The 23,017-nt window shown below is 40.0% G+C and overlaps 1 protein-coding gene across 1 annotated transcript; it reads left to right on the forward strand.

The window, feature by feature from the left end:
• The first annotated feature begins 2,330 nt into the window (after positions 1-2,330).
• On the forward strand, positions 2,331-22,938 carry LOC139135583 (transcriptional regulator ATRX homolog). Its single transcript, XM_070703050.1, has 3 exons — positions 2,331-2,574; positions 20,578-21,214; positions 22,432-22,938. Exons 1-2 carry the CDS (start codon positions 2,497-2,499, stop codon positions 21,205-21,207), a joined length of 708 nt encoding a protein of 235 aa, XP_070559151.1. The 5' UTR covers positions 2,331-2,496; the 3' UTR covers positions 21,208-21,214; positions 22,432-22,938.
• The last annotated feature ends 79 nt before the right edge of the window (positions 22,939-23,017 follow it).

Consider the following 23,017-nt stretch of genomic DNA (forward strand, 5'->3'; position numbering starts at 1 on the left):
TCTGTGGCTGCAGTTGATCTTCATTGGAATAAGTTCATGTATTAAAATGGTTTCAAATTTGCAAATATTCTCATATAAGAGAAAAAAGCACTAAAATGTTTTTTATGGCGCCGTATATTTATTTGAATAATTATCTTTTCTTTCGTTGATTTGATCTGAATCGTAGGTTTAGACAAGATTAACACCTGTATATGCCAGTATCACTAATATAAAATGCGAGCGACAGGACATGTTCAGAGTCGCGCCCTCTATAGTACATTTCGAGAGTCGTTCAAACTAACATTTTCCACTTTTTTCACGTTTAAAATATTCCAGAAAACCCTCGACCAAATGGCTCTGTGTGATAATTTTAGTAGCCATTACATTCGAATAACAGATCAAACTAGTCCACTTGAACAGCGGTATAGATTGAAATCGCACTGCTGGACCACCAATGGCCATGTGAAGAAAATTCTTTGTTTACCATCCTTGGATTTTTGTAAAACCTACCAGCCAGCCAGGGAAAAACAAACGCAGACAAAAACACAGGTTTTTAACATAAGCTCAATTTGAATTTGGTTTCCTTCGGAAAAATAATATTTTTATTTGTAACAGTTTTAACATCGTGTTTGTTTTCGTAATTTTCTCTGAAAACCTACCAGCACGAGGACAGCAAACAAAGAATTTTATTTAAAGCGCCTAATTGCATATATCGCATGAATGTACCCAGCTAGATCTCAACTCAAATTCTAGGTGTTCGTCATTCATCATCCAGAATTTTTTCTAACAATTTTTTCCTCCGTCAGGTCAGATATTTGCTAAAAATTACAGTGCTTATCAATGTGGTCACGGTGCAAGTGCAATAAAATGTACATTCAATAATAAACTGTTTGTGTTTACGTTTTTCGTCCTCGGGAATAGCTTTCTTATCCAGAAATGTTTATGAAGGCCCGCCGCCCAAGGTTTCATTCAGTAAAAACAAGCACATCTCTCGTTATGTATATGAAACTTGAGGGCTGTCGTAAAATATATTTCATTTGATTCTCGAATAATAACTGCTCATAAGGAGAAACAAGACATTTACTTGACCTCGAAAAATGGTAAGCACTCTATAATATTAGCTGAGTCGTATTTTTGAAAAACACATTACCTGCGTCACAAAAACCTCAAGGTGTAAGTTTTTTGTAAAAAGAACCCAACTGACATGGAGTCACAAAACTGCTTGAGGGGCTATTGCTTGCACGTCTGAATACTATGTTATGAATAAAACGTAGTTTTTGAAACACCGTACATTGGTGCGTCGCGCCACAATTTTCAACTGTGAATCTCCATCGGTATCATTGTTAGTTACCAAAATTAGAACGGAAACAGCAATCGTGGGTTGACGTGGTGAATTTTCCACTACTGTAGTGCTTTCACAACTGACAAAAGAGTTCGTAGGATAAAACAATACTAGGTATTCAGATAATACCCATTCCATTCTTTGGTTATATTTTCGGCTGGTTGCTGGTCCGTTCCTTTTGGAGTCAAACGACGCCAATCACCGATATCGGACAAATACGCGTGCAATCACTGATTTTATGCCCGATATTTTTACTTCAAGTTTACTGTAAGGGTTTCGTGGTCTTTGCCGTCATAGTGCGTCAACCGTGAATGGCTTCAAATTTTTGTAACGCAGATCAGTATCACCCAAGTAATTAAATGATGTTCGAACATTACAAGAATCATTCATATTTGGTCACAACAAGATGTTGCTATGGGTATGACCTTTCACAGATATCGACACGAAAACTCGAAACGTTCCCATGAATCACCAATGGAGCGTACTATACACAGTCAATTGTCCTTTGATACAAAAAGATACAGGCCCAAATGCTGTTCCTGAAGAGATGGACGTGTTGAGCCGGTGAAAACTTATCCAAATATAGAATTGTTTACAGCATCTGTTCTTATAATCATGTGTGGCAACAGCTTGCTATATATTACAATGGAATCAGCGAAAAAATGGTACTGCTAACTGACATACAGCGTATTTATATGATGCGTATACCATCTGCGTTCGCAATTGCGAATTTCAAGCTAATAGTTAGGTATGAGTCTATAGAGGGCGCTATTTTGGACGAATTGATGAATCTATTGTTCTCCCCTAACGAATTTCCCTTACTATGGTGATTGCTTCTCTTTGTTACATTGAATATTGGGCCGAATGTTGACAGTATTATGGACACCTTTTTCACAGGACTGAGTGCCCTTTTTCCTAGTTGCCATGTGGAGGTTCGAGTGTTATACGCGAGAGTATTTGTATTGAGCTAACAGCATATATTATGTTAAAATATATTCATTAAATATTTAAAGATGTTGGACCCCCTGTCATGATGTGATGTTGCAGCGCTGCCTATCGATGTGAACGCAACACTGTCGACAGAACCTGCAGGAACATGTAACAGCCAACATCTATCGGGAGAATCTTACTGAAACGTCTGAAAAATAATTGCACTCACGTCGTCAATTTTCGCCATGAGCAAGTCGGCTATAACGCTGATTGTCATTTTATTGTGTGTGGCGGTAGTAACTGTGCTATCTGCTACGTATGAGGTAGGTGAAAAGACCTTTCAAATATACGTTGTTTTTTTTTATTCAGACATCAAGAAATGGACTATCTTGTTTCGCAACGCGCGTGCGTATATTATGATCTTGCCAAACGACGTTTTAAACCGTTTGTTGTCCGGCTTTAACCCTGTATTGACAACCATGAAATCAGAGTATATCACTACACGGTATTCTGTATTTTATTTCTATATTTTAAAAGACCGAAGAACACAGTTCTACACTTTACGACGATGGATTGTCTTATATTTGGTGACCGTAATTTTTTCTGTTGAGCGTACAGCGACGTTCAGTCATCCCGTTGTTCAACTTGATTCGCTTCTTCACTATGACGTCGCTCGTTTCAAGGTGTGTCCATAGTGCAAGACAATCTCGATCCTTGTAAAACTACTCTGAAGGCGATGGGTTTTGCATGCACGTAAGAGTGCCGTTTATACTTACCCACATAGCTCTAGAAATCGTTATTCAGCAGGTGGGAGGTCATGACAAGAGCGAGTAATCGGATCACAAATATTGAATCATGGCTAGTTCTGCAATCCCCAAAGCACGCGATCAGCCTCTCAGCGACCACCAGAGCCCTTCCCGTGCTTGTGAGAACGACAATCAAAAATTACATTCCTCTCACGGGCACACTTCCTTCACACGCACCCTCTACTGCTTTATCACCTGTTTCTCATTACATTACAGCTTTGCTGGTCGGTTCAGGTGATGCTCGTGACAAATTACATATAATTCACATGAATTGACAAGATAATGTATGTGGAAATTATTATTTAAGAGATCAAGATGCTTGACAGTGGGTGTCTTCATATCGCAAATTACCACACCCTTTCTTTTACAGAAAATCAGAATTTGATTGTCACAGTATCGTGAAACTTTGATGACATGCATTTTGAAATGCTACAAAAATACAGAGTTTGATATTCAAAAAGATAGATTTGCAAACATAGCGTGATCAAGGATCGATCCAGGCTTTTGTCACGATTTTACCGAGCAAACATTGATGTGCATGCGACATGGAGGAAAACATGAAGGTAGTCATTAAGAATAATATTTAACTCATAACAAGACTCATGCTTCCCTAGGCTACTGTTAATTTTTAAATAAAAAAAATAGACAACCGTTACTCACCTTTCCATTTTCCAACTGTATTTTGCGTTCAATTTGTGTTGCCCTGCACAGTTAGGCCTATGCTTGTGATGTTGCTGTGGTTTTACCAAAGCCTCTTGAACCCGCCCCAGACTCTCCGATCACTCGGGACAATGACGGGGTTTTTACGTCATCGCTTTGAATGACTTGCTGTGGAAATATATTCGACGCATTCCGTAACTTAATTAAGGGGCCCAAACCTCCTAGGAGATATTCGAATTTGAAAACGCTCAGCCTAGAAAAGAAAATAATCTTTGAACACTTCAGATTCTCTGGATGGCCCGGCGAAATATTTCTTCTGAGATACTGAATCATTTGTGTATGTGTGTGTGTGTGTCTGTGTGTGTGTTACATACTCAAACTACCCACAGACTAAACCAGATAATTAACAGGATGAAGGCTGTTAGAGTAGAACAGTCAATGATCTAGTAGATGATGATGTTTGGATAGCTTCCCTGTTTTCAAACTTTCTCATTTAAATTAAATAAGATTAACTAAGATGAATAGATATTATCAGGATGAAGGTTGTTAGGGCCGTGAGCGATGACCAATTAAATTAATGATAATGTTGTGATGGCTTCCTCATTTTACACAGATTGAGCTTATTATTCAATGACCCGTATATCAGACCCTGAAATACTATTATCGAAACATATTTTCAAATACGAACTTGAGTTCAACTTGTGTACCACTTCAGCATAACACGTTCGGCCACATTGCCTCTATCTTTGATGTATACTGTGAAAATAATATGTACAAAAATGTTTGGTTTTGTGCGTCATCTATATACCGTTCACAGCCCGTCAATCAGAAACAGCAGGTACTGAGGATCCCTGTCGCTGCTAGTCGTTATTTTTTGTCGAAACTTACGGCAGTATGAGAAAACTCGTGTGTTTAAGATGTGTAATATAACATGAACTCATGTTACTGAAATTACAATAATTCTCTGAAAAATATGAACGCGTGACTCCAATCTACATTCTGCTGGTATTTTATAATAAGGTACCTAGGATGACAAATTTAAGCGTGGCACAGAATGGTAAGAGATGTTATGTCGAACCTGAAGTCGTCCCCATGTCTCGCGGTTAATTATAAAAATGTTCAAATAACAGTAGACAGTTGAGTCCCCATTTTGGAGAACGTCGCATGTTGTCAAGTTCCTGATTTGATATGATCACATTTTGACAAATCGTAGCCCATGATCAGTAACATCAAATGGGGAAATTCTTCACACTCTTAGAAACTATTAGCTTCTTTCTTGCATAAAAAACGGACTAAGGCTGGCGGAAATTTGCCCCTACAACCAAAAGCGTCTCAACTCAGAAAGATCTTGTCGCACACAATAATTAATAAATACACGGCTGTTGACGCTTTCAAAATCCAAAACTGCCGTCTTCCGAGTGCTATACTTGATCATCACATTAAAATGAGACAATTCTGAAATACTTTTCTCCAACAAAGTAACAGGTGTCATAGCATTTATCGGATGACACATTGTCTGATGGACGTAATTTGCCTTCGTGCGCAATGGCCTGTAAAACAGCCATAGTAAGGCCAGAGAAAAAATATTGTTACTCCGAATTCGTTTTTGGCAAAGTTACAGAGGCAGCGAGCAATATTCTTTTCTTAATTTTATTTTATTTTTTTTTTTAATACGAACCAGCAAAAGTATCTCACTACTTACATTACTGATGGTTTTGACTCTAGATTTTACAAAGTGTACACAATTTTAGAGGCATGACATATGCAGGCAGAGTTGACAGAACAAATTCTGAGCATTTGCACATGCCCAAGAAGAATACAAAAAATGTAAAAAATATGTACAACAAAAGTGCCGTAAAAGTTGCAACACGGACGTGTGCATTTGCTGCAATTTAAAAACAAACAAATAATACCAAATCGTATAAGTTGATTATTCTTCCTGGTCTGACCATCAACCCACTGTTACCAGCCATAATAAGATCATATCCTGCAATGTTTAATGTTCATATCAGTAGTCGCTATTTCAGAGTCGTGGACTGGTGGCGTATTCAGGCATCTATAAATAAAGTATTATCGTACGAAGGTTGACATCAACACGACACATTAACTAAAATCAGGCACTCCGTGAGTATTATTTAAACTCCAGCTTGCGCGATTTCCCTCACCGCCCGTGACCTGTTCATCTTCATTCGTGGTTAGAGTTGTTGACATTTAAAAGGAAAAACCAATTAAAATATCGAGAAGCAATGTAGATTGCGCAGCGATGACCTCACGAGCAATTTATCATAAACCGCTCCGAGGCTTAGGTGTTATCGCTTTCCTCCACTGCGACGTAGGGCGGCACTGTTTGGCCTCAATTTTACATATCACCATCGATTAACAATCCATCGCAACAGAAAAAGTGGTATCCAGTTTCTATGTTTTTCAGAATTTTCTGATGAAAAACTATAATTTACTTGAGAAAAAATTATGATTTACCGTTTAAACTAGTTTCACTAACCGCAACTCTGAAATTTGCTTATCTTAACAAGCACGTCTCAGCAAAGTCGGAGTCATACTTTAATCAGGTATTTTTATTCACTTGTTTCACATACTGGCTGTATTGATGTTCGGGATAATTTTAATACTCGTGCCCAGAGACAATATCGCATCAGGTTTGTGCAAAGCTGCTTTCCCGGATACATCGATTTGATAATGCGATGGAGAACTCAAGTAGGAGAAGTGTCTCCAAGGGCCTCATCCATGCACTGGGAGGAAAGAGTTGCCGTGTCGGCTGTTAGCGCCAGGGCGTGCACCTACCATGAAAAAAGTGCGTGTTCAGGGCTTTAATACATCCACCATGGCAAGCAAACATTTCATCACGCGACCAAGGAATGAACCTGCAATCCACATCAAAGCCATCTATGCGTGCATCGTGACATTTACGAAGTCTCTCCTCGTTTGATTGGCGATCGATCACTTCAGAATGAGCCATGAATAATTAATTCTGATTACACACTGAAAGGAAGAACTAATTCCTTGGATGGCACAATAATCAACGATGATTTATTACACCTACAATGAAACTTAATGGATCATTCGCCATCAATTAGCAAAATTAAAATTAAGACACAATTCCGTAACTTAGATGTGGCCTTGCAATATTAAAGAGTCTGTAGCTGTGACTGTTGATTATTTTTTTCACTATTTTTAATGTCAGTTGTAAGTCCATCTTCTACTCCCTAGCCTAAAGTCTTTTGAAACATCAACCATTTAGCTTCAACACAGCGTCAAAATGCACTGTTACTGTTCGCATTTGGATTCTAGTCCGGACCAGAATTTATTTGTCAAAATAACAATGCAGTTTACTCGTGTACCGGCTGATCATGAGTTGACATGCTGAATATTGTGCGGCTCAACATGTTCATGCTTCACGGGGTACAGAACAAGGAACTGTAGTTTCCGAAAACAGGAATTTAAAAAAAAATATCAACAGATACAGATACTGGCCAACGACTTTTACGTAATCGCTTGGAGTGAGCTGCGCTGGTATCAGTGGCATAATATAATGATTTGACTCGTGGAACCAACCGTCAGTAACTGGAACATTAACGACAATTTAAAAGTTTAAGTCAATTAGGCACACACACATATATATATATATATATATATATATATATATGTCGGAGAACAAATGACACATCATTGAACATTATTAATAGGACTAAGCAGAGCCTATGTGTTATCCGTCTACCAATCAGACTCTTTCGGTAACTTTCATCCAATGACTGTGGACTATAATCTCCCGCCAAAAAATGTTTATCCTTTGGTGTTCTATTACATTCGGTGCATGCGCTTTGGCGCCTTTATATGTAATTGCTACAGTTGTGTTCCGGTTGGCGCCTTTTCTATCTCACGGCGTGTTCAGTAATAAAGCTTGTGTTCTTAGCATGAACTGGTGTCGTTCGCAGTTCTGTATTATAAGTCAGACAAGAACCTTGATCATAAAACCCCATCACGACATTTTTTGGTGCCGAGACCAGGATAAGGATGTCTGACGAGGAGCAGCAACCAACTCAAGCCGAGCAAATGGCAACGAAATTGGCCAAGTTGAAACTCAAGCGCAGGGGACAACGTGCCCAAATGACGAGGCTGTTCAACCGTGCAGAACAACTCACATCAACGTTCGCTGCAGCTGAGAACAAGACTGAAGCTTACAGGATACTCACAGCATTGAACACTCAACTGACTCAGAAATACGAATCTTTAACTAAGATCGAAGAAGATATCTTAGATAATACGGATGAAGCAAGCTACGATGCTGCGAGCCAAGAATCCGGCGACTACATGTCCGAGATATTCGAGAGAAACGACAAGATCACTGATTTCATCAAAAACAACAAACCGAACAATGTGACTGGCCATCGGCGAACTCCGACACCGCTACTCAAGACACATCGAAGAAAACGGTCGCATTACCGAAACTACAGCTGAAAACTTTCTCAGGAAACGTACTCGAGTGGGTGAGTTTCTACGACACTTTCAAATCGTCCATCCATAATGATAAGAACCTCGAGAACATTCAAAAGTTCACATACTTACGCAGCGTTTTAACTGATGAAGCTGCCCGTACGATTAGCGGTCTCGCCTTGACAAACTCCAACTACGACCATGCTTTAGAGCTACTCATCGAACGCTACGGACAGAATCATTTGATCATCGATGCGCACATGACTGCACTGTGGCAGATTCCTCAACCTACGAGTGACATTAACAGTCTGCGATTGTTTTATGACACATTAGAAAGTCATATTCGCGGTTTACAATCACTTGGCAAAGAAGAGAACGCTTATGGAGAACTTCTCATTCCCATGATTCGAGATAAACTACCTAACAATATTCGGAAACAGATTGCAAGAGATCACGGAAACAAGGCTTGGACTTTACCAGAGTTGCGCAAAGCCATCCTACGGGAAATCGACGCCATTCAAGCCGGAGTTCCACTCGATGAGTTATCGGTTGCGGACACAGCAACACAGCCTAATATGACCGCTTCATTTCATACTAGGGCCGCATCTACGCGCACAACAAAGCCTTTGAGAATCAAAACATGCGTGTTTTGTAAGGGAAATCACTACACAAGTGATTGCCAAGTTGTCACCGACCCGAAACGTCGCTTAGACATTGTCAAACGCGATCGTCTCTGTTACAATTGCCTTGGAAAGCATCGCGTGAGCGATTGCAAGTCTCGTTACACTTGCAAGATCTGCAAGCGTAAACATCACTCTACCCTTCATGACACCAAATCAGCTACAAACGTCTGAGAAAAAGGGAACTTCTGAAGTTCATGTGGCATTGGCGAAGACAGACGACACAAAGGGGAAATCTACACCCAACGGATCGGTTCTCCTCAAGACGGCAGTCATTCCTATGTCGGTCGGCGATAGGAAACCTATCAACGCTACCGTGCTGTTTGACGATGGGTCCAACAGAACTTTTATCACGCAGCGATTTGCTGACAAACTCAACTTGAAATCGGACACTCATGAGAACGTGAGCCTGTCAACATTCGGGGACAATTCGAAACAAATTCATTCCATGAAAAGTGCAATGGTAACTTTGCACGAACAGAATGGGCATACCAGTACTGTCAACGCCCTGATAATTCCCGAGATTTCGTCCAACCTATTCAACCACGTGTCAGCAGAAATACTCAACTCAGACCATCTACGGGGATTAAAGCTTGCCCACCCTGTTTCCAATGTTAAAACTATGGAAATTGATGTGCTCATCGGAGCTGATCAATATTGGAACTTTGTTGGAAACCATATCGTGCGCGGGGCAGGTCCAACTGCAATATCATCTAAGTTCGGCTACTTGTTGTCCGGTCCTACTGGAAAGCGTGGGAAATTGGACTCTGACATTAATATTCATCACGTGAACGTAGAAACACACACCGACGATGACATACGAAACTGGTGGAATTTAGAGCTCATCGGAGTGAAGGCAGACTCGCAAAATGATGAAAATACCGACTTCGAAACATATCGGGACACTCATCTACGTGTTGAAAATGGTAAATACATTGCCCGTTTACCATGGAAAACTGATCATCCGCCACTGCCTTCAAACTATGCGGCAACTGAAAATCGCACGCGCGCTATGGTTCGCCGTTTGGCCCCTGACTTAACGAAGAGATATGACGATATCATCACCGATCAACTGCGCCGAGACTTCGTCGAGAAGATTCAAGATGACAACAAAACTGAAGGACATTATTTGCCGCATCGAGCTGTCAAGAAGGACTCAGTTACCACTCCGATACGTATTGTATACGACTGCAGTAGCAAACAAAATGCTGACTCGGCAAGTCTAAACGACTGTCTTCAAACTGGGCCATCATTAATCAATGATTACCTGCCATTTTGCTACGATTTCGCGCTAACCGAGTCGCTTTCGTCAGTGACATTGAAAAGGCATTCTTAAACATACGTCTAGAGGAAGACGAGCGTCAATACACCAAATTTCTTTGGTTATCGGACATTCGTGATCCTCAAAGTCCATTTGATGTTTATCAATTCAAGTCTGTTCTGTTTGGGGCGGCTTGTTCCCCATTCATGCTCAACGCTGTAATCAAGACCCACTTGGAAAGTAATGCCTCCATACCGACTGCTGATGACCTCAAACATAATATTTATGTTGACAACGTGATAGACGGTGCAGAGTCTGATGAGAAGGCCGTGTCATATTACAACGACGCAAACCACCTCATGCAGTCCTGTGGGTTCAAGCTACGCTCATGGACGTCCAACAGTGAACGACTATGTGAACTCGCAAAACAGGATGATATCTACGAACCCTCCCATGATGTACCAGTACTCGGCCTGCGTTGGGAGCCAGAAAGCGACACGATGACCTACTCAGAAAATAATAGCGAGCCTATTCCAAATGAATTGATAACGAAACGAGATGTTCTCAGTTCCTCGGCTACACTGTACGACCCACTGGGCTTCGTAGCTCCAGTTCACATCAGAGCTAAACTCTTTGTACAGTCACTATGGAAACGCGGGCTCCCTTGGGACGAACCGCTCGACGCTGAATTGAACTCTCAATGGATACAGATCGCAGCGGACTTGAATGCTACACGCAAGACGACAATAAACCGCCAATACTTCTCAGGGAATAAAGATAACGACGACTGCGAAGTTCATGTTTTCGCTGACGCCAGCACTACCGCCTACGGAGCTGTAGTTTATCTCCGCAGTTCAAGTGAAACTTCTATCGTTATGGCCAAGGCACGCGTCGCCCCAACGTCCGATTTGTCTCTGCCTCGGTTGGAACTGATGGCCGCCCTAATTGGCACTCGACTCAGCAAATTCGTAATAAATGCTCTCTCCGGCAAGGTAAACATTACGCAGCGGTATCTCTGGTCAGACAGTCAAATTGCGTTGTATTGGATCAACAGTGTCAAGAAGCTGCCGATCTTCGTAAGCAATCGCGTCAGAGAGATCAATGGTTTTCGTCACATCTACAAATATTGCCCCTCCGCTGACAACCCAGCTGATTTGTTAACTCGAGGCATTACTTCTGATCAACTAGCCAATTCTACTCTATGGTGGAACGGCCCTACTTGGTTGAAAGAAAATGGAGACTGGCCAATCTGTGAACTGTTTGATAGCGCAGTACACCATATCGCTACAACGGACGACTTCATGATCGAGCCTCACACACAAATCGATGCTGAGGTTGCCGATAAAATGCAACACGTTGAGGATCTTTCTCGCCGATCCACTGAGAACATCGGCTCATCAAATACGGAAATCGACCCCGCAATTGACGTTGGCATACAATACGCGGTGGACATTACTCGTTTCAGCTCGTTAGACAAACTATTCCGCGTTACTTCGTATGTATTTCGTTTCAAATCTCGACTGCAGCGAAAGAGAGACACGCCGTCAGGAGCAGTCTCACCGGACGAGATACGACATGCTGAACAGATCTGGATTAAAGACGTACAATCTGAGATATATACAGACACTATTCATTCCATGAGGATGAATGTGAAGAGGTTCGGACCGTTGGTTCAACAACTCAACCTATTTCTCGATAACGAGGGCACACTTCGATGTGGCAGCCGTGTACACAATGCAGCATTGGACTATGTCACGAAATTTCCAGCGTTGCTGCCTCCTCACCATGAATTCACTAAACTGGTCGTTCTGAAAGCACACGAACGCGTATTCCATGGAGGAGTCCAGTCGACTGTAACACAAATTCGTCAACAGTACTGGATACCGAAAATACGACGTATCGTTAGCAAGATTCTTCACAACTGTGTTACCTGTCTGAAAGTTGAAGGAAAGCCGTACACTAACCCAGTCCAAGCTCCGCTGCCTGCATATCGCGTGAACATCACCCCTCCATTCAGTGTGACGGGGGTCGACTTCACGGGGGCTCTCCTCACCAAAGCTATTGATGGGAAACAAAACAAGGCATACGTGTGCCTGTTTACCTGTGCGGTTACACGGGCCATACACTTGGAATTTGTACCGGATTTGACGACTAAAACCTTTCTACTCGCGTTTTGCCGTTTTGCTGCAAGACGATCCCTGCCTAGCCGAATGTTATCCGACAACGCCTCGACGTACATCTCTGGAGTCAAAGAGATACGCTCTTTGCTCGACACGTCTGATGTTCGAGATTATCTCTCATCTCAGCGAGTGAAATGGACTTTCATACCCAAACGTGCGCCGTGGTTTGGCGGCTTTTGGGAGCGGCTCATAAGTCTCACGAAGAATGCGATTAAAAAGGTTCTCGGTCGATCATTCATCACGTATGATGAGCTTGCTACCGTCGTCACCGAAATTGAGACTGTATTAAATGATCGCCCACTCACCTTCATTTCATCCAGTGCGGATGATGACGTTAGCCTGACCCCAAATCACCTGTTACATGGTAGAAGCTTAACCTCACTACCATACATCACAGTCTCCGATGAAGAAATCGAAGACCCGACTTTTGGAAACCACAGTGATGTTAACAGACGTTACGCACATTGTCAAATCTCCAACAACAGTTCTGGAAGCGGTGGTCAACCGAGTATTTGACAGCTTTGAGAGAACGTCACTCCGGTTCCGGAAACAAGCACAATGTAATTAAAGTGGGTGATGTGGTACTGATCCATAGTGATATCGATCGTAGGATGAAATGGCAGCTCGGGACTGTGAAGAGACTTGTTTATGGACGTGACAAGTTGGTGCGATCAGCTGAAATCTCCACCGCCAGGGGACACACCAACCGCCCTATACACAAGTTATACCCTCTTGAGGTAGCCTCTCAAGAATTATCATCGTCTGAAGACAAAGATATGAACGAGCGGGAAGACATCCATCGGCAAGAAATTTCTGCTGAGAAAACCAATGACCCGCCCGAGTCGGGGAGACCGTCCAGAGATGCAGCCATTGCAGCGAGGATGAGAATATCCGAACTTTCATAACTTGTTGTAACTGTTGAGTCAATTAACTCTTTGAAATTTCTAAGTTTTTGTTCAACGAATCATTTATTGATAATTCATATTGAAAGTGTTCAAGATTATCTTTCGTCGCCGGGAGAATGTCGGAGAACAAATGACACATCATTTGAACATTATTAATAGGACTAAGCAGAGCCTATGTGTTATCCGTCTACCAATCAGACTCTTCGGTAACTTTCATCCAATGACTGTGGACTATAATCTCCCGCCAAAAAAATGTTTATCCTTTGGTGTTCTATTACATTCGGTGCATGCGCTTTGGCGCCTTTATATGTAATTGCTACAGTTGTGTTCCGGTTGGCGCCTTTTTTTATCTCACGGCGTGTTCAGTAATAAAGCTTGTGTTCTTAGCATGAACTGGTGTCGTTCGCAGTTCTGTGTATAAGTCAGACAAGAACCTTGATCATAAAACCCCATCACGACAATATATATATATATATATATATATATATATATATATATATATATATATATATATATATTATATTGTCTCACTTAAAGTGCAACAAGTAACTTATTTGCAGTCTCCATGGAAACCTAAATGCAGCTTCCCTGCGAATCGTTATAACAGAGTGAGCATATTGTGGCTAGATGCATATCTTTAAACATCTGCATCGATAACTACAGTAGCTGCTGTATAACGTGGCCCTTTTGAAAGATGTTTTGATGTTGATTAGTGTCACGTACTTCGATTTCGAGCAGGAAAGCTGACCTTTGAACTTCAGTACAGTACTCAAACTGGTAAACTGTGCAGCATATTATAAAAGTCTCACCAGCTGTAACATGTACGAAAATAAATCCACATACATCCCCGGTATTAATAAATCTATATCTTACAGCATCCCAAACTGTTTAATTAAAAAAGCAAGAGAGCTATAGATACATTTTTATAGCCATCTTTCCCTTGCATTTATTTAGCAAAATAACAACAGAGATTAAAAGTCATACTGTCTGTACTGGAAGTTACATTGTTATTATGGCTGTAAATGAATGAAATAACAAGATAGCACTAAACATTACCTGGGATATAAATTCTGTGCTTTGATTTTTTTTGCTCTTCGCTTTTAATAAATACTTTCATCCAGATGGTTTTTGTTTGTGGTACCATGCCAACCCGGCTTAAATTCTTAGTGCAGTAAGTTTCATAGCATGTTAGACGCAAAATATTAAGCATGTTTGAAAGCTGTATCGATATGTGATATGACTACGACAGTAAGTTATGTGAAATAGTTCATGCACGCCCAGTAACAAAGCTGTACATGTCGTGACAGAAATTTAAAAAAAAAACGCCTTTTAAAAAATGCTTATCCTTAAGCTTAGTGACCGGCTTCGTGGCTATTGTTGAATATCACTTTTTCCATTGTTAAATGTAATATGCGCGCGAAAGCCTACTATCTCTGCATGGTATGGTGTTCTAAAGCATTTGCTGCTTTTGAATGGCTTATGCATGTCATCAATTCTAACTGTATTTCTCCCCCAGGCTGTCTCTCTTCATTTGTAGCTGTTGTTGTTTAGACATCTATGCCAGGTAGACTGACATTGCTTTGAAACTCTATACGAAGGAGGAATAGTTTGAATGGCGCATTCGAAAAAATCCCGAGCGCAATTTTACCACCTATAGGGGCGCTGTTATGGCTTTCGAAACAGCTTAGCCCCTCAGCATTATTTTGATTTGAAAAAAAATGCTTTCGGCGTGGGACGAGCGTTCTTCAACCTCGCCGTAGTATTGACATCCTGCAGGGAATTCGACTTGTTATGTGCTGATGCTGGGCTTGAATATTGCATTATAGCGTGAAAGATCGAGTTGCCCCCTTCCGACGCCATTGAACTGAATCCATGTAGAACTAGCCCTAAAATGATAGGTTAGTTTCTCATCCTATGTCCCCTACGCTTTTTAAAATTTTATTTCGTCCTTATTTTAGCACACATGACCCAAGAACCTACATTTAAACAACAAAACTAAGCTATTTGCATGCACATGCAGTGGTAATTATGACAAACAACAGGTTGGAGACAATAGGAACACTGTTTAGAAGTGTATATTGTGTACACGTGATTCTTCAGATATCAATATTTTCTGCCGTAGTGGGTAGCACACTGTCATTTCCGATCGATACATTTTTCCAAAGAGAACCTGAAAAAAATGGGCTGACGCGGCCATAGTTTAGATCGACTCGCTTCATGATGAGAAACAGAACCTTTCCTCCTTTTCTGCCTAAGCGATAAACATGTGATTTTCTAGACATTATATCAGTATGTATCAGATCATGTTGCCATAGTGACTCGTCTTTCTAAACCAGATTAAACCAGATTCATAGCCTTCTGAGGGATAGTTGTTCGAATATGTTGGAACAGGCCTTGACAAATACCACAAATCTCTCTCAGAAATTACCTCGGATACCAATCATTATTCCCCATGTGAAAACATATTTGAAATATGTTCTACTAAACGAGACGTCAACATTTCCTGCACACATGCCTTTATTGTCATCTATAGAATATTTAATGTTGAAATGGTGGCATTCATTTGTTCCTTGTATGCAATTGTTCTGCCAGTTTCACTCAAACAGTGATATGTATAGGAATGACACACACCGTGCAGTAATTCATACCGTTAATTCTCCAATGGATTGATCTTTCCTCAGAACGAATAGCTTTTTTCCAAAGGTCGGCTCCTCACACAAATTGGATAAACCTTTCCCCAGAAAGCAACCATCCCTAATGAGATAAAGGTGTCAACACAGCCTAACTATTTGCGCTATTTATAGAAGTGTAACGACAAATGTTAATGCAGCCTCCACAATTTTCTTTAACAGTACAGTCTTAAGGAAAAGAGTCAAACCAATCCGTCATACCATGATCATACATACATACATACATACATACATACATACATGAGTGTCTGTCTGTTTGTCTTTGTTTGTGTCAGTGTCTGTCTGTCCGTCTGTCTGTCTGTCTGTCTGTACGTATGTACGTACGTACGTATGTATGTGTGTATGTATGTATGTATGTATGTATGTATGTATGTATGTATGTATGTATGTATGTATGTATGTATGTATGTATGTATGTATGTATGTATGTATGTATGTATGTATGTATGTATGTATGTATGTAAGTATGTATGTATGTCCGTTTGTCAGGCTGTTTGTCTGTCTGTCTCTATATGTATACCCTTTCCTCTGGTTTGAATGACCTCCCTAAGCCATTAAATTTTGTTTAAAAAACCTTAATCCTGCATATGTATCAATTTTCCTACACAAATCCATACGTCCATTTTGAAGGAGCATTTTACATGCCAACGGAAAGCCCAGTTAGGTTGATTATCATGCTTAACACAGTTTAATCGTTTACCGCCGATTCTGTTTTCACACAGTGGAAGCATTTACTGTCAGTCTAACGGCTTTTTCATGTACTTGTCAAAGATAAACACTTAATATTCGTTGAACTATCGGTCTATGTCAGAACATTGGAAACTTGAAGCAATTTATTCATATATTTGCGATAAAAGAATTTCCTTAGAAGCCCTGTTTTAATATGAATATCAAATTAACATATATTACGACGTGTTATCTAATGTGTGTGACATTGTTTTGTGGAGTACGATCCCTGTATGTATGTATGTATGTATGTAATGTATGTATGTATGTATGTATGTATACCTACACAGAAATATGTATATGTATACCTACACAGATATATATATATATATATATATATATATATATATATATATATATATTATATATATATATATATATATATATATATATCTTTTCCCAGGAACTGAATGTTGTTCGTTATAAGTCAATTTTACAGTCTCATTTGAAACGACCTCATGTAAGACCTCTCGCAACGCAACATAATGTGTCTATTTTAAAATTAATTACTGTGGTGTGTTTTACGATTTTGAAAGAGTGAAATTTTGTAAAATGAAGTGTGGTAATTAATAAAAAGTCAAGGATATTAACAGTACCCATACCTCTGGCATGGTAAATTTCATAAATGTAATAGAGAAGGGAAATCAGCGTTATTAGTTTTGCACAAAGAGAGGCCACAAGGACGAAATGTTTGTGAAGATTATCCACCGAGACTTCCCTCATTTGAAAGGATTTATCTATGCAATCAAGTACAGAGATGGACACATTTCTATGGCAACGAGTCTTAAGATTTAAATGATTGATGAGTCGCCGTGCGATCGACGGAGGGCGCATCATCAATAATTGGACTCCGATCAAACTGCAGACAAACATCAGACGTTCATTTTGCAGTCCGGATAATGCAGCATGCTGATTTCAAACCAGTCGATATTTATCACTGGACATTGTAATGAATTGATTATTGTCCTTCTGTATGGATCATATCACAGTGTGGCATTTCATTTAATATTAATTAGTTTCCGTTGTTAAGGTGCCCGTAAGGTAATTCTTGATAGAACTGCGCAACTCAAATGGAAAGTGATTCGGATAATTTTTGTATTTCAGCCATACTTTTGTAATTTTACCTTTTTTCACTATCAACTTCATTTGTGTTTTGAATATAGTCGTACTATTTGAAGAACAATTTGTCTATCAAAATGAAATCTCGCCTCTTTGAGCAAAGTACGAAATAAATACGTGTATATTTAGCCCTCAGGAATTAGAGATCATACTGCGTGCAATACCATTTCTCAAAACCTGGACTATTCGTCTCTGACAAAATCTTTGTCCGTGAAACAAATAAACTATCCAAGTAAAGGTACAGATAGTACGACATTTCATCGATAAAATATAACAAACGTCACGAAATTTAAAGAAATAAATTCTATTTTCACTACCAGAGTACAAATGACATGATATTAATATATTGTTGAGTAATACGTGGTGGAACGTTGCACAAAAGACCAAGTTATTTTCGTGTTATTATGGAAATGTTATCAATTCAGAGCAGTGCATAGAGTCACTGAATCATTTCACGCTGTTCGGTCAGAACATTCAAGGCCGTATTCTGGCACATAGTTCACTGGAGAGCATTATCTCATCAGCGACTTCAAAGCTGACAAATCTAATTACCTCCACAGAAAATGTGTCGGTAGTCACTGTGAAGTAGTGTGCATGCAGAGATCGATACATGTTCACATTCTCTGAGGCCTTCTTCTTCAAATCAGGTGTATGGCAAGTACTGTTGACATCCGTTTTGGTAAAGAATTTCACGTTCCGTATTTGGCATTTGGAGTTTTGCATATCACGTGACCATTGATGGCATAGATTAACCTTCACCTCAAAGAATTTGCGTTCGATCTTCTTATGCTAAATACTTGGCAGTGTTCTATTCCGACTTGAAGGAAGTCAAAACCCAAACATGCAGACAAACAACTTCATTGTGACTTCTATAATTAAATATTAGAATTTCTGGACATGTGCCGAGTGGACTCGATGACTTCTCAACATATACCTTGATGAGGTGTTTCCCAAGGGAACGATGTATTTTTTTTTTGGGGGGGGGGGTTTAGTTCGCAAAAGGGACTGACTTTCTTTATGCTGGGTTAAGAACATTCTATACTTCTATAGAGCTTTTATCCTCGTCCGATGATGTGTCTGAGGGCTGTTTCGGATACACACATTTAAAAATGCCTTGCCTGAAAAATTAAAATGTCAGCACAACCAGGCACATCATGACTTCTAGTGTCAGAGAAATTGCCCCCTCTCCCCGCCGAAGAATTTGCATGTGGCGGTTACGTAGATCTTGTCTTGATTAACGAAATGATTCTGCTTCCCCTGCAGAGCCAAGAACAATATAAAAATGCCGGAAAATGAATGTACGACCGAATCTGTTAAACAACGGGTCACATTTAAAACATTATGCCATTCAACATCATAAAGTAAAATTTGAAGCTAAATCTTTGGCCGTCGACAAGAGTGAACGAGTAGCTTAATGTCGGCTTAAAACTAAATAAAACCAAAAGCCCCCACACAAGGGTCTGTGCTAAAACAGGGCCAGCGTATGTATGTAGCCTGAGTGATACCATTTCATTGCTTGTCCACACAACCTTCGCATAATTGGAAATAGTAAAAGTTTCGAATGTCATCAAGCATTGATGCACAATGCCAACTTGTTGTACCGCACGACGCTTCGTCTCGGGAGAGTATCTGGCGATTGGTAGCAGAAATAAGCTCAGGTTTCAATCGACGAGTAATAGAAAAGATAAACAAAAGAAGGACTCGAGACAAAGCTTTGATCATCTTGAATTTGAAAGATCACCCGGGTGATTTGCTATTCACTATGCAAAGTGTTTGCTTATGCGAATTTGTTTAAGTGTTCTAGTATATAGACTTCTAACTTGACGGCCAGTCAGTGGCTTGTTGCACGCAGATATAAACGCGAAGGAGAGAAAATGTTTAAAAAAATACCCGCGTAACACGGCGAGAAATATATATATATAGAAAAATATTTGTCACATGAGACCTGTCTCCACAATTAATATATCAAGTCACAGCTGCATGCCATTGCCGTGTATCGAGGCAAACACAAGGTCATTTGCCAATCAGCGGGCTGCACATCTCTCGACCCTTTAATTTGCAATGTGTTCTTCCCATGTAATTTTCACTGTCATATATACTCATGTCTTAGGTTTTATCCCCTTGAAGAGTACCGTCATAAATTTACTGTTAACTTAGTGAACAACAGTAGGAGACTCGTGTAGGAAAATTATGTTGAAAGTGTTATCGATCATTACCTAGACATTGAGCCAATACTAAATTTATGGAAGTTGACCCAAATAAATAAGTCAGCACGAGGGAGAAACATTTCCGATTTAGAAATTTATAGTTAATACAGAGCCTTTTTGTTTTAGAATAGATGAATAGCGTGGCGAGTTCCTGATTGAACGCAAGTCTTTTTGGAGTGACAGGTGTACTATCGAGATTATGTCTTCTCCATGAAGGGTTTCTGTCATCTCTATGAAACAACAGCTACCAGTTTTAAGTGACTAGAGGACCAAAATAATAAATGCGCTACAGAAGTATTTAGACTCTTGGCAATTATGCCAGCAGAGCCTCTAAACTTGAAGTTATCTGAAATTGTATGGCTTTCCAGGCTTTCAGTAGTATTTCCGCTGAGAGACCTATATGCCAGTTTTTTGTTTGGTTGTTCTGTATCGATTTTTAATCGTGTAAATTAAAATGTCAAAAGCAACAAACGACATCGTTCAGTGAATTATATAGAATTCATCGATTGCTAGGGAACTGTTTTCGTCGTTCGAAAAGTTTGACACTGCAATTTTGTGTTTGATCGATTTGTGATTACACTCATTCGCTAGTTTAATGTATGGCCTTTTATCTGTACTCTTACTACTATTCTTTCTGACGCAGGACTTCAATCGTATGAAGCGAATTATATCGGAAGACGAAGAAAAGGACATGCCCCAGTTAACCAGAGTCAAACGAGTGCGAAGAGAAGGAGACAAAAATGATGAAACGACGGGCGAGGGAAACGACGTCCATGCCAGAATCAAAAAAGTGCGGAAGGAAACCAAAGTCATCGAGCACAAACTAGAGAGGGCGCTGTCGCGCATGAAGAGAATCGGCGAAAAAGAAGCAGAAAAGACGAATCCCAAGGCGTTGGAAAGAGTGAAGCGCTATCGACGGCGATCGACCGATGACGAGCCTGCAGCTCTCAAACGTAGCAAGAGGGTACGGAAGGACACGGTGGAGGAGCCGGAACCCCTTCAACGGGTTAAACGAACGAAAAGAAAGGCCGAGAATGTAGCCTTCGAGCGATCTGGTTTGCACAAGCGCAGTGGCGGAAACGGGGGCGATGTTGACAAGCTGAACCGAGTGAAGAGACACAAGAGAGACGCAGACGATGTCGAGAAGACCCTGGACAGATTCAAAAGAGTGAAAAGATCTGCTGAAAATCCGCAAATGGAACTGTCGAGGTTAACAAAGAGGAAAGCAAACATGATCTCAGACATCAGAATGCAGCGAGTAAAGAGAGAGTAAATGACAGGTGAGACTAATTTGGAAGGTTAAAATATTGACGTTGTCAAGACGACCATAAGTATGGGAACCTCCATTATTTTGCCACAGAAGCCAATAAGCTCTTAGAATATAAAGATTCTTTTTTAGGTTCCCCTGCTTTACTGCGTCCTTGGTTTTATGTACGACTGTAGAGACAAAATAGTTCCCGATAACCTTGCGAAATTGAAAACACTTAATCCTTCAGCACCTGCCGGCTTGAAAACCAAACGTTTGTGATGTTCACTTTTTCAGAAATATTATTTTGAAAATTTGTTAGTAAAGTATTCCATACACCGTACAAAGGCATACAAAATACTGAATCTTTCCGTTACCCCGAAAACAAACATATTTTTATTTGGCCTCAGATACTAGGACAAATCGAACCTTTTTTGCATATAATGTATGTTTCATCACCATGCCATGGAGCATATGTTTTAAAGATAATTATAAACAAATAAATAATACATATCGACCGTGATGAAAATGGTTCAGGACATTGGGTTTGTGAATTTTGCAAGAAATCGAACACAAACACAATTGGCTTCAAAAATGGTCCGTTGTCATAACCCACTGATCGTTCAATATAACTAAATATAATTTCACGGGTCATGGCATGGTACAAGGTCTGTAATTTCGCTAAGATTTAGACGGAAGCGGTTCATTCGCAGCTGTGTATCAGGTTATTTAGTAGATGACAGAAAACATCGGCGTTATTTACGACCGTATCCATCCGTTGCCTTGACAACAGCTCTAAAATCCAGGTGTTGAAGTAAAGCTCTTTTACTTCATCCAGTCTTAAATATCCGCACATGCTGCTTGTTCATAAATTTGTGATAATTTAGAGGAAAATTATTTGAATGTCCTATAAAGAGCTAGGAAGATTTGGGATTTATGAGTCAAAATATGCAAATTGACGCTTATTCACATAACGAAGGTAACGATACTGGCTTGAAATTCATGCCTTGTATACCAGTGTACAAAGTAATATTGCAGTTAACATCAATGTCTTTTCAGCACCGAGCAGTATTGCAGGTATTGGCTTGCTAGCTATAATGCATGCTGTATGGGATATTTTGTTTGACATGTAAAGTTGAACACGTGAGTGTCGTTCAATTACACTTTGCCGCTGGCCTGATGAAAAATTTACTGCAAAGAGGTTCCATATTCGATATAACAATGTCATCTCTGTGTTGTTTCGTTTTGCAGTTCAAGTGTACGAAGAATTATTAAAGCTTCTATCGTCGTGCTAACGTCACTCGCTTGCATCGATGTCGTCATACGGGCGAAGATTTGCGTCAAATTGAAGAATTTACAATGTTTAACTTAATTCTTTCATCGCGATTACATATGCACTGAGCGCTATTTTCTAGGACGTGCACAAAGTCTTAACATCATGAACTTGAATGCGAATGTTGCAATTTTCACTTTAAATTACACCTTGAGTACCTCGTACTTCGGAAGATATTCTCATAGCTCAACATGAATCAAATCTCATTGGGACGAATTTTTCAGTACGAAAAGAAAACGGCGTCTCAGCATCGACACAGCATAGTTTTGTTGGTATAGGTCGGTTTTCTTAAAACATAAATGTTGTCTTTTACGGTTTTCATCTTCAAATAATTGTGATTTCAAACTTTTACATTCATACTATGAAGAATATTGGTAACCTTGTTTCGTTATGTTTTAATAAACGTGGTTTCTGTTAATTAACATGTTTGATGTAGCAAGGGGTGTTACTGAATCTTGTACAGCATTTACAATTTGATGGTAATCGTGCAATCGAGTTGTTAAT

Source organism: Ptychodera flava, chromosome 6 (assembly GCF_041260155.1).
Source record: "Ptychodera flava strain L36383 chromosome 6, AS_Pfla_20210202, whole genome shotgun sequence".
NCBI classification, from domain to species: Eukaryota; Metazoa; Hemichordata; class Enteropneusta; family Ptychoderidae; genus Ptychodera; species Ptychodera flava.

What these genes read in the sequence shown, in the direction of transcription:
- LOC139135583 (XM_070703050.1), top strand. Translation starts at nt 2,497, where the DNA reads ATGAGCAAGTCGGCTATAACGCTGATTGTCATTTTATTGTGTGTGGCG. An exon ending in TGCTATCTGCTACGTATGAG is followed by an intron (nt 2,575 to 20,577) that starts GTAGGTGAAAAG and finishes TTTCTGACGCAG; the next exon opens with GACTTCAATCGTATGAAGCG.